At 40.9% G+C, this 13,192-nt stretch overlaps 1 protein-coding gene across 3 annotated transcripts in view; it reads right to left on the reverse strand.

Moving 5' to 3' along the window:
- Window positions 1–301: 301 nt before the first annotated feature.
- LOC106820846 (GTP-binding protein 1-like) overlaps window positions 302–13,192 on the reverse strand; it is a 17,975-nt gene continuing 5,084 nt past the window's right edge. Inside the window, exons 2-13 of one of the 3 annotated variants that reach the window (XM_014825435.1) lie at window positions 8,413–8,515; window positions 8,037–8,217; window positions 7,367–7,515; window positions 6,967–7,070; window positions 6,618–6,713; window positions 6,229–6,467; window positions 5,803–5,947; window positions 4,724–4,906; window positions 4,336–4,471; window positions 3,748–3,945; window positions 959–2,851; window positions 302–924 (exon numbers count right to left, since the gene is read on the reverse strand). In XM_014825435.1, the coding sequence (XP_014680921.1) occupies window positions 2,601–2,851; window positions 3,748–3,945; window positions 4,336–4,471; window positions 4,724–4,906; window positions 5,803–5,947; window positions 6,229–6,467; window positions 6,618–6,713; window positions 6,967–7,070; window positions 7,367–7,515; window positions 8,037–8,217; window positions 8,413–8,515 (1,785 nt within the window). In that variant the 3' untranslated portion in view covers window positions 302–924; window positions 959–2,600. Of the gene's footprint in view, window positions 2,855–3,747; window positions 3,946–4,335; window positions 4,472–4,723; window positions 4,907–5,802; window positions 5,948–6,228; window positions 6,468–6,617; window positions 6,714–6,966; window positions 7,071–7,366; window positions 7,516–8,036; window positions 8,218–8,412; window positions 8,516–13,192 lie in introns of all 3 variants that reach the window. The other 2 variants (XM_014825433.1, XM_014825434.1) reach the window with 2 other exon arrangements.

Raw genomic sequence — 13,192 nt, forward strand, 5'->3', positions numbered from 1 at the left:
CTTTCACATGTTATTTGAATCTTCATCATTTCATTTCTTTCTTCATGTTACTATCACAATTTGTTTATAGTATTTAAATAATTGTCTGCGTGTGGGTGCTTACGGGCAGATGTACGTGCTCGTGCAGGCGTGAGGGCGGGCATGCGACTATTCGTATACTTGAAATTATTTTAGACTTACAGAAATGGATATTCGACTTCTGGTAAACAACAGCTTGACAACGGAAGGAACCATACTGACATGCTAGAGCCTCAACGGACAACCTGAACACGTTAGATCAACGAAAAAAGTTAACTCACAGTATCAATTTAAAACTTCTAGTAATGATTCTATTAAACTCGTATTACATACACACAAAACGTAAAAACACGGCCCACGTCTTAATTACTCGAACCAGTAATTACTCTTTTCAGGTCAAAATATTCTCATTAACATCATACTTTAGAATGTACCAGCTGTCCGCGTTACTCGTTCCCAATCCAATGTGATACTGTCACATTTATTTACGAACAACCGTAATCCAACAAATCAATCCAGTACAACGCGTATCAATGCTATCCAGGTATATATAAATGTACACACTCTGATATAGGTTAATCCACAAATTAGTGGACTTTAATCTATTTCTAATTATATATATATACATAATAATAGTCTATGCAACCCGGTACACACGTACGTATATCATGCACCCAGCACTTACAACATTTACATTTAATATTCGCATAAAAACTGACATGGAGAAACGGAGAGCAGCGCACGTGAACAGTAAACAACCATTGTAGTTTTCGGTACTTGTTGAGTGCGGTTATGTGGGTGTGCGTGGGATGTGTGTGCGCTGCGTGCGTGCGTGCGTGCGTGCGTGTGTGCGTGTGCATGCGCGCGTTTATGTAGAACGTGCAGGTTACGGTTACTATGTAGAACCTGATGAAAATTAACCTAACCTGATTAAAATTACCTGATGAAAATTAATTTCTAACTCACGGTGTCTTAAAAAACCTGCATATGAATAAAGGTCATTTATAGGAATTTCTATTACGTACGACGATTAAAACCTCCGGCTAATACATGCTATAAAGTGCTGTGACGGTCAGGAAAATAAAGAAAGACGCCTCTTTGTGACTGTATGGAAAGGGTGACGGAATGTTTACATCACGGCAGAGGTTAGCAAACCCAGACAGTTCGGTACTTTTCAGTCTCATGTCACCGTGAATGTTTCCACGCTGTCTTCAGTTCCTCGTAAATATTTCCATTCGTCACTATGTCTTATTTATCTATGTACTCAAACGAGCCGAAAACTAAAAGGTATACATATCTGTCTAAAAACATAGGTAACATGCAATAGCTGACAGGGTGGGCAGAATGGTAGTTCATTAAAATCGATATTAAAGGAACCCCAATGAAGCATTAAATCGCTAACCCGATCTAAAAGTCTGCCAGACAATATAAAACAGCTCATAATACTTAGGAAACAGCAACTACAATTTCTACCACAACTGTGGTCTCTCTCAAAAACGCAATATCCAACCAGTTCTTGATTTAAAATGATTGATTCAATGATTGATTGATGAATGATTTCCAAAATCCGTCTACTACATTCCGTATTTAAACCCTACGAATGGCAAGGCATCTTTCAATTTATTTTACATGTACAGTAATACCCCCGCAATACGAAAGTAATGTGATCCAGAAAAACCGTTCGTTACGTGAAATTCTGTAAGGTGAAACACGTTATCCTAATGACTTCCATTATAAAATTGAAATTGCGTTCTTATGAAAGGTTTTTTGGCCAAGAAAAGTATGCAATCCTCATATTTCCCTTAATACCAGCACAATTATGAATGCAAGTAAACATTCGTAAACATAGATATTATCTACTTTAGGATGTAAAACAAACGAGAGATTTCAGTATAAGAATCTGCATCCTGTACCGAACGTATGGCACTGTTTGGGAATGCATAGTTATGCGTGCAATTAAACATTGTCAAACATAGATAAATATTGATTATTTAATGATGTAAGGAATTTTTGGATAGAAAAACCTGCCTGCTTCATTATAAAAATTACATCAGAGCAAATTTTTGTTTGGTATCATGAATAAAGTGGTCATAATATTTATAAACTGTGCATGGGTAAACGTACGTAACACGAGTTATTGTAATGGGAGAGGGGTGGCATTACTGCACACAGCCTGATTTCTACACAGCTTCTTCCAATTTCTGCATCACTAGGGCACTTAAACCCATTAATTCACCTAATTATAGCCACTGACAATTAAATAGGAGATCAGAAACGTTTACAACTTCGATAACGAATTGCAGGCCGTTGGCAGTGATTGGCTGCAACTAATCCAGTAATGACATGGTGAGATATCTCTGCCAGTGATAAGTTATCTGTTACATGCACGATTATCAGATGCAGGTTTTACTCTACTGGGCGTGAAGGATGCTAATGGTGTCAGCAACATCGTGCAAACCTACACAGTACAACCTATTGCCAAACTACGATGACCAGAGGAGAGGCAACAAACGCCCTCCCTCCCGCCTACCTGTACTAGCCTGCTGCCCCCCTTCTCTGCCGCATTCCTCACGCTGCTGGAATCAGGCGGCAGATTTTAAACTAGTGCCGCTCGTCGACGGCTTCTGATGAGCGGCCATGTTTTCTTTGGCCTTACTACTCCGATGCCGGCCGCCTCGGTTACGCTTACTAGGCTTCTGTGGCTCGTTCTCCGGTCGTAGGATGGGCACGTGGTCGGGGTCACCGCCGTGGTCTACGTGACCCTGCGGGCCCGGGCCGGGGCCCTCACCTCTGTTCTTGCTCATCTTCGCTCGGTGCTGCTGCAGGGCTGTTCCTGCAACAGTTCAAATTCATACAAGCTTATTTACCTCGAACCGACATAACCGTAACCCTGGCACGACAAGGTAGATATTGTTGCTGTGATAACATCAAGCAGCAGGAAGGACACGGATTTATCTTCTCGCAACTGAAATACCTACATATTCTGCAAGCCTGGGGCCCATTGTCAGAAACAAAATTAGTCTTAACATTAACTTCCACTCGTAAACCGTTGACAGAAACCTCGCAAAGTTACGAGAATGAAAAATCCTCGAAAATATCCTCTTAACATTACGAGAGCCCAGACCCTCTCGTAACTTTCATATTAAGTTAAAAATAACACATTTACACTACGAATTACAATTATAGTGATACTATATTTTATAATAATGAATAAAATGTGTTTTTCTTAAAAAACACGTCAAAATCATTCATTATCTACCGATCATAAAACAAAATAAAACATTTACAAATGGCGTATGGCATTTGTTCTTTTGTTTTAAATGTTTGCCACGCTTACCACGACTCTCGCGTCTCGTGTTACAGTGTGAGAATTTGTCTTGTTGTGCAGAATAAATTTATGACCGCGTCATTTTTCATCAGATATTATTTATATGTGGTTAGCCATCATAATATGCTTAAATTACTGTGATGTACAATAAATGTGTATGAATTTGAATTTTGTGATCGATTCTCATTCAATCAGCACTGCAGGCCTTGTGATGAAGTTCCTGTTATCGTAAGTTTTCTAATAGCTGCAATGTGTTTCTGTCAACGCTCCTCTCATAACATTAACATTAGTCGTAAGTGTTATCTTAGCATTAACTTTACGATGTTTCTGACAACGGCCCCCTAATTTGTAACGCTGCATGGCAGCACGCGCACTAACAGTTCCCAGCATGTCTATCTTACCAGGTATGTGTGGGTGCAACTTGGTGATGTTTCCGACTGCCTTCGTGCGCCCCTCGCGGAACACAAGCCGCTGGTCAATACGTAGGAACTCTGGGTTCTTGATGAAGTGGAATCGCACGGCTGCCTTGTCGCCTGTGCGCAGGCAGTCCTGTGACATGCTGACGATCGTAGCCGTCTGCCGGATGCTCCCACAATGCACTGCAAGCACCAAGAAAACAAGCGTACACTAAGAATGTTGGGATTGAGGTAGTTTTGTATAAAAAAAATTGTCAGGTAGAAGCACTTTTACAGAGCACTAGTAGTAGCACAGACTTGTGTGCAAGAATGTCGCCATCAATGTGATTTGTTTGACTTATTCTTAAGCAACTTGAATGACATTTTCTTGTTGCTGTTGTTGTTGTTGTTGTTGTTGTTGTTGCTGTTATTATTTTTGTTGTTGCTGTTGTTATACTAAACATTTTTAAATCTTAAAAATCACAATATACATTGCCCGTAAAACGGGTCAAAATGAATACAATTTGCACTAGACAAAGACAGGCTTAAAGCTCTATCAGGAATATTGCATGCCAAATTCAGACTGAAACTTACCCATCGCCTGGTACCTTGGACTTATTGTCGTGGGGTGGTGCAAGATCAATATGTCTGCTTCAAACTCCCAGCATGCCTGTGGCTTAATGTCCTGTGACACCATCACCATGCCTTTCCTAATGTGAGATCGCTTAATCTGAAGCAACAGGAGAGAGCCAGTGATGTGATACGTCTTACAAAATGTGAGAAAAACCTACTAGAACAGAACCTTTAAAAGTTATCGTCACTTTAACGCTCTCGTGATTTCTGCGATTTCTGCTATTCGAGGGAAAACGGCTGCATTTGTCGCAAATGCAAGACATAGGAACTCTTATCCAATCACATTCGCTTCAATTCTTATCCACCGCTATCAAGACGCACACGCGCTAGACCGCCTATATAGCCGTACCCGTTTTAATGAGAAAGATGCTGTCTGGCCGCCGCGCACACACCGCACTGGCATTCTCTTCCGATGGATGCTCTTGATGACGATTGGTTGGAAGTGACCGAGGGCGTCCGGTCCTAGTAGCAGCGTGTCATTCAGCTTTATCACGCCTTTCAGTGTCGTTCCCGAGACAACAGTTCCAACGCCCTGCAGCGGGTCAGCATTGTCACTAGTACTTGTGAATAGCAACACAGCTTGGTGGGGATGGTTCGGACCAACTTGCTAGTGCTGGCAACTATTAATTAACATTAACTTGTTGAAGCAGTAATTGTAGCGGTCAAAATTAGCAGCAGTCTGTTAGCCCACAGTCAGTGTGTGTATGGCAAAAACAATTTCATCAAATACTTCCTTTGAAAGAACTAACTTTTGTATCATCTTGGAAACTTTTTACATCAAAGGACAGTTGCTATAGTTATTTCCGAAGTTCTATGATCACCATTTCTAAACTGATATTTTAAGGGAAAGTTTGGTACAGTCTACCTGGGTTCGGGCAGACAATTTTCTGTAAAGTCACGATTAAAGCACACAAAAACTAAGAAAAGCTGTAAGATAAATCAACTAAGATGTTTTCGCAGAACACAATTTACAGATACTAATAATACTGAGCTCCCAAAGCAATTCGTCTAATGTACTTTTCATGTTCACCTCATTGAAACCACTCAGGGTGCAACCTGCTCCGACCGACACAGTTTGACCCACCCACATCCCAGTATCCTTTATGGAACGACAAGACGTAGACATAAAAAACTGGCACCAAGATTAAAAGTAGTACACAGCCATTTCAGTTCAACAAATGCATTTTACATGCTAAATTCACAGCGACCAATAAATAGGCCACTAGTACTGGCTATCATTAGCTACAGTTACTACCAGCTAGCATTACCTACAGTTGGTACTAGCTAACACTGACTGTAACTAGTACTAACTATCACTGACTATCACTAGTAGTGGGTAGCGCTAACTAAAACTAGTACTCGCTAGCTCCAACCATAGTTACTAGCTAGCTAGCCGTGACTAGCATGGTGCGCGGCGGCTGCACTCACCGGTACAGAGTAAGTGTCGTCTATCTGGAACTCGGCCAGCTCTCCCTCGTCGAACGACATTCTAGCTGATAGCAGGTTGAGGAACATCTTCAGCAGCGGCAGGTTCTCCCCTGTCACGTTCGACAGCTGGAAGATCGGACACACCCTGCGGAGACACAGCGGCAGTGTGTGACGAAGGAACCGGAATTAACTCACATCCACGGATGCTAAACGCAGCTAAATGGTGCTAGTACGTCTGAGACGTGTCTGCCCGATTCACAGTATGATAATACTTTAAGTGGTATCGCACACATAGATGGACAGTGGCGACCTCACCGGTATACTAATTAACGGGTTTGATAACTGGTGCACTGTTTTCTGGAAGATTTTTTTTCTGGTGCCGTTATATTTGCCACGGCCGAAAAGAGGAGACCCGCTGGTACGAACCTCTCTGAGCTGAAGTTTGTTGCCATGACAACAACGTCGTCCGTATTCTGCACCATCACAGGAATCTTCCTGCATCCGGGAGACTTGAGTATCCTCTGTAAGAGCTTTAACGTATCCTGGAGGACGTTCACCGGACACATGTCGATCTTGGTCACGACGACAAATACTGGAACGTTTAGCGCCAGAGCAAGACCAAGATGCTCCTTACACATGCCCACGATGCCCGCATTCGCTCCGACCTGAAATACAACGCAGATGAAGCTACGATCGTCTAACATAGCAGCATAGCTGTGTGCGTGGTTGTGATATGCAAAAGCATATTTAAACATGCAAGTAATTTATTATCTAATAAATATATCCATATAGGTCAGAAAAATGTAAACACTCACTATAAGCATGCAGAAATCTGGCATATGTCCCGTCATTCCAAACACTGTTGTCTTCAGGTAGCGTTCATGACCAGCCAAATCAATAAACGTAATAACCTGGCATCAAAGAAAAACAATTTATATATACATACACATTGTGAATTACATTATAGGTCATTTATTATAGGTAAATGACTCGTAGATGTTACCCGTCTGAGTCATAGTTGTTATTGAATCGGTCTGGTATAAAAACAGACAGCGAGATGCACGACTTAATATCATGATATTTGTAGGGTGGTTCCGTGTGATTGTGCGCAAGATTGCAAGCTACTCTGGTACCAACGCTTGTACACATTCATCGCAAACTTACCTTCGCAGAGTCTTCACAAATTTTCTTCCAGTCGAGGTTACCACCATGACTGTCAGGTTTGTTGACAACAGACCCTGAGCTGTCAAACCCAAGAATGTCATTGCCTAGACATAAATAACAATAAATGATTAAACTCACGGAGGCATGACGTAAAAGTAGAGAGATATTGACATTGACGTGACATTCTTTTTAAACAAACAACAAGAAATTCTGCTTAATATGCAAGTTTCAAAAAACTATTGCAGCCAAACCTATGTGACTTATATTTTACACTTTGCATGAAAAAATGAGGAATGTAACCATTATTATTTCATGTCATGATCTGTTGGTGACTTTGTTAATCACGTTCTAAATGTGAAATAGTATACCTAACATTACATCACTCATATTGGACACCTACCTACACTACTAGTCCGTCCTGACTCGATTTCGTGTTTATGCCTAAACAGCTTCATGCGAGCAATCCCTCGGCCATTGTCTAGCTCTCCATGTGTGAGCACTCCTAGCAATGTGCTCTTTCCTGCATCCACGTTACCAACGACAGCAACCCTGTTTAAAGTGACACGTTGTACAAGCAATCAAATCATACATCATGGAAGCAATTAACCGATCTCTTGCTTTTAGCTATACATGATCTTTTAGACCTTTTCATGCAAACCTTGTTCGTTCGGTTAATATGTTCGGAGTTTTACACACATGGGAAAAGGCGACATAAGCTCAACCACCTAGGAACCACAAACTCAAATATGCATTCAACTGACCTATCCACCTGGCAAAATTGACAAGCATGCCATCTCTAGCCATTTAGCACTGCGACAATGTGTTTTAAAGAAAACGCTTAGTAACAAAGGACGGCAGCACTGACAATTTGGCATATACACATGTAAAGCCACATACAACTATTAAATAGACCTAGCAACAATATACAAGGGGGCCTGCTTATTCCAATCAGACAGACAGATCAGTCAAGTCTAAGGTTACGAACAGTAAACGTGAGAATAAAATTTTTGGACACATTAACATCTGTAACTTAAGGACTACATGCACTCTTATCTACTATGTCAACATACCGAACTTCAATGAAGTCTTCACTTTCTGCTTTCTTTCGAACAAGAAATTCGGCGATATATCCCCGAGAGACGGGCCGCTTTGCTAGCAGGTTGCAGTCTGCATTGCAGGACACTGCAAGACTCTGCAGAGTTGCTATAGATGCTTCGAGCTCTGGTTCCGCTAAACCTTTGGCACCGCCATCTGCAATCATGGCAAAAATTTGGCTGGAACATCATGTAAATTTCTACACCAATGTTTCCATCATGTTAATCGCGAGTGAAGAAATGTGACATGCATGATCATGTAACGTTAAATTCATGAGGCTTACACAACTTAGCTAGCAGTACAAGCGATTTATCGTCATAAGCGATATAGGTTTTTCTATCCAGCACCTACCACCGATGCCGACAGCATAGAGAGTCTCCCCATCTTCTAACCGCTTCGCCAGTGCAGATAACAATGCTTCGTACTCTTCCTCTGATGGTGACACTAGGGCAGTCTGCAATGTGTTTGAATTTTTTACTTCAGATCTGATTTACATATATCATAGCCAGAACATGCTCTAGCACTGTATAATCTTGTAACTATGCCAATGGCCTCTTTACTGTAACTTTTCACTGCAGATTGTTAAGCGAGAAGATTACTTGTGGCTACTGGAATGACAACGTTGTACACTAAGAGCGAGAGACAACATCTTTATAACATGGTGCTCCAGAAATGAATTCTCCATATTTGATTGGCTCACATGTAATCAAATATCGCACTGCAAGCTCAATGGTTGTTTTGTGTGAATATATTAAACAAGAATTGAATATTTACAACACACCAGTTTCATAGATTTTACTCATTGCACTAAGTAGTACAAATTAAGCTTGCAGATGTGTGCAAAAGTTGAATCCAACAAGTGCCGCAGAGCGACAGCGCTCAACTGACGTGTACTGTAGCCAGGTATTCTTCTGATAAACTCACTGGCAACCGAATCAAGTGCGCCCTCCTGCCACCGAGTTCGCGCTCAGAGCATATATCTAGGATACTACTAATACAGATCTAAAATCTATGATAGGCTTTGCTATACCTACTGGTAGTACACTACAGTACAGTAATAAAGATACAGCTGTGTAACTTTAATGACTTCGCTATATTAACATGTTATCATGGATATGCGTCGAGCGCGAGCGTAGTGGTGGTGGTGGGAGAGGGTGAGGGGAGGGGGGGGGGCTCTAAAGCAAAAGCAGTTCAGTCCTTTGTTAACATCACAAAATCCATGTTAACCCTCCCTCGAGGTCAAAAGGTTACCGACACTTAACTCTTCGCATCACGGAAAGTACATTAATGTCGCTAATAAGCTAAAAAGGTAGGTCCGCTGAAAAAAAAAGTTATTCAATCGCTCGCGCAGACCAATGTCTCAGAAAATCCTAAATAATGCCCGGTGCCCATTGACCATGACACTGTGACTCCAATTCGCACAGTGAGTTTCTACCATGAGCTATCACCGCTACACGACCTGTCAGCCGATTAGAATTTGTGCGCAATCTGCTTCGTCCCAACTTAAGTTAAAGGAGGTAGTTCCGCCCTTCTTACACCTCTTACCGACTTTGACTTTGACCCCAGCTGGACAGCCAAACCGTGTTCGGATACCCCCCCCATACAAATATCGGACTGACACCGAGCGTAAGATTATGGCCAACTGTGACGACGGACCAGCACGCACGAGCACACCGGACAATCTCGATCTAAAGCTGCAACTACACCTCAGCTGAGTAAAATAAATTGACAGAATCCACGAAAATAATCAGTGTGCGGAACCCAAATAACTTGAGATGGACAAAATGTGGGCCCAAGCCTAGTTTAGCACCCCGGATTACTTTAGCACATATGCGAAAACACACATGATAGGGCGCCAAAACATCACTGACGGATGCCGGCAATGCCCGAGGACGAGATGCACATGTGTCTTCACAATCACAGCGTACACCGCACCCTCCATTAATACTAAATGGGACCATTTAATACAAATGCCGATCTCAAGAACTAGGGCTTCTGCTGCTAGAACAGTTACCTACGAAGAGTGCACAAAACGAAAAATACACCGTTATCCACTGGGCTACGTCTTCTGTTGCAATTTCCGATCTACCTATCAGAATAAGCCCGCCTTTCGTTGATGGGCATGAAAGGGCGCACCGACGGAACCAGATTCACTTCCCAGCCTGCTTACTTTCTAAATACATTAAAATCCGGCGATGAGCATATTCGCATTGACAGACAAATCTGACTTCCAACTCGCTGTGAACGTGACGAAGTGCATCATCATGAAATCAATAAAAACACACAATGTCGACTAAAGTTACATCAACAGCGCCATCCTCTCTGATGTTATAAGTAAATACCGAATTTCATAAAATAATGCATTTATATGTACTACCAACGATTTAGCTCAGAAACATAGGTATTTACTCGGAATTTCTCGTATCTTATGAGTATGTCATCGCTCAATGTTTTCGTAGGTTTCTGCGATTATTGCGCAGGCCGCCATTTGGATACCTCAACAATTACATTCTCCTTAATTAAGCAGTTAGTCCATCTTCACGTTAATAGGAAGCGAGGTAAACTGATGCTTCGATAATGAACCTGCTTCCTAGAAACGATTCAAAATTGCTCTCGCCCAGATAAATTTCCCATCAGAACCACATTTATCAGTTGACTCTTATCATACGTTAACTCTATATCAAAATAAATCCGACTAGGTATAAATCTGTGCTTATGATAACTTAGGTGCATAAATATCTCTTCTCTATCCTTTCTTTGTTGGAGTTATAACGCATTGTATTGTATTGTCATAAAATCTCATCTTTGATTCAGCTAAATCTGAGAATGACTGCAGATTTTGTTGCTGTAACACACAACTGTATCATGTCTCTACTGGATCCAAAATATGCGCTTAGACACCATACATTCTTTTGCACAGGTAATACAGCTATATAGTATAGCTACACAGGATAAGATAAATATAAGAGTAACTCTCCTAAAACATGTAATTCAACAATGCTGCCTAATTTACCGACTATCTATTACGGCAACTCCTAACAAATACATCAAAACGTGGACATCCGTCTCATAAACTAAAATTAACTATTGTTTAAATACCTGACCTTTAAGGAATATAGCCTTTGAACTACACAGGTTCATAGTGTGTAACGTAGCGGCGCTCAATGCCAGAAAAGCCATACCGAACAGTGGCTAGCATAGTAGCGAATGGCTGCGTTTGACAAGAATACCAACCCGTTGGCGCAGAAGAAATAAATCTGAATTAATAATATAAAAATAATAAGAATAATGGTGTATATATATACTGTTATATAGGTGTAATAATTACGTGTATATATTATCATAATAAATATATAGAGTGTGATAACAAAAGGAATAATAAATAGAATCCACATATTACTACCCTGCCGCAACAGGTGCATCTGTCAACAGACAGACCATTCACTCACATGCTAGCCACCGGTTCGGCATGCGCTACGGGCAATCTGAGCCGCCAGCATTACGGTCTAAACACTACTGAACCATGTGATAGTATAAGCCTAATTTCTAAAGGACAGCAGTTATTTAAACAAAGAAAAGTTAGTTAAGACGGATTCAACACTCATTTAGAACTGTAACGTTATCGAGTTGCACGAATACTATCATCGTAAAATATAGCAACAAATGTTGAAATTCATGTTTGGAGTCCATACTCCTCTCTATATCTACTCCTGGACTAGTTATACGAAATTATAGTAAAAGTCACTGTGAATCACTCTAACGTAATACAATAGAAACATAAACTATACAATTAAAAAAAAAACAAAAAAAAAAAAAAAAAAAAAAAAAAAAAAAAAAAAAAAAAAAAAAACAACAAAATACTCATATTAGTACTTATGCGACGTTTATACCTTCTTGTCGAAATTGAATTTCGCGCAACTGCAGCCAATGTCATCGCTCTGCAACAATTAGTCCAATGCGGTTGGCGCGTCCCTCGTCGACCGTGCGCGCGCTCAAGGTGAGCAACGACGCGCCATGATTTCACTGAATACCACCGACGCAAACTCACTTTTTTAGAAATCTGTATCAGGTCCAATGTCGATCGCTTCGCAAAGTCATTTACTTCAACTCGTTTACTCGAGTGTAGCCGGTTGCCTGAGTGTGTTTACAATTTCCATGTCACCGAAGTCCGAAGCAAATAAGCAACTCACGAATTTCACATTCCTCTACTACAACTAGCTGTAGCAGCTTAACTTTAAATAACGTGCTCATAGCAATTCCGTAGATAAGCGCACCGATTCACACATATATATACTACACCAAAACAACGTGAATTCACCTTGTATTCACTGGATTTCACTCCTGAAGCTTGGCATCTGAACACTGAGCATCTCAATGTGACGTCACACAATACGACGAGCGATACAGAAACTACGCACGCTTTGCACAAAATGATTTCGTTTACACACACATAACACACGGCCGCAAATCATTGAAATAGGGACACAAGTCGAGTATCGCGAAGGGGCTGAGGAATTTTAAAATATACTCCTCAATGCGTTAGGCACGAGCAGGGTCGGACCCCTGGACCCCCCCCTCCGTACACGCCGTGCGCGCGCCGCGCACACACACACACACACACACACACACACACACACACACATCATGTATATAAGAATACGAACAGGCCGTGTACACTGCAGCAAAAACAAGAAAACAAATCCGCAGAAAAACCAATAATTGTGAATGAAGCGATCACAAAATATTATCAGGAGTAAGATAAATAATAATCCTATATTATCTACTCCTGAAATTATGTCCGTTATTATTGTTGCCCATGCACAGTCATAACAGACGTATAATAACAATTCTATTTCATAATACCGCTCTGAATCATATCGCGTTAAATAAGGCTATATCAGCAATGCAATAAAAACATTATAAAACGGATCCATCCCAGTTACGCATGCATGCCCTCATTGCGTGAAATAGCTCGTGTTCCACTAATCCATGAATCAGTTCAATGGAATGATATCTACCTAAACTTCATAAACTCTTTTATGATGATCTCATAAGAAGATTTAATATAAAACAAAAAACGTGTTAAAAAGAAAACGTACTAAATTATCAAACACATTTCTTAGTTGTCATG

The sequence above is a fragment of the Priapulus caudatus genome, unplaced genomic scaffold (assembly GCF_000485595.1).
Source record: "Priapulus caudatus unplaced genomic scaffold, Priapulus_caudatus-5.0.1 Scaffold49, whole genome shotgun sequence".
NCBI lineage: Eukaryota > Metazoa > Priapulida > Priapulimorpha > Priapulimorphida > Priapulidae > Priapulus > Priapulus caudatus.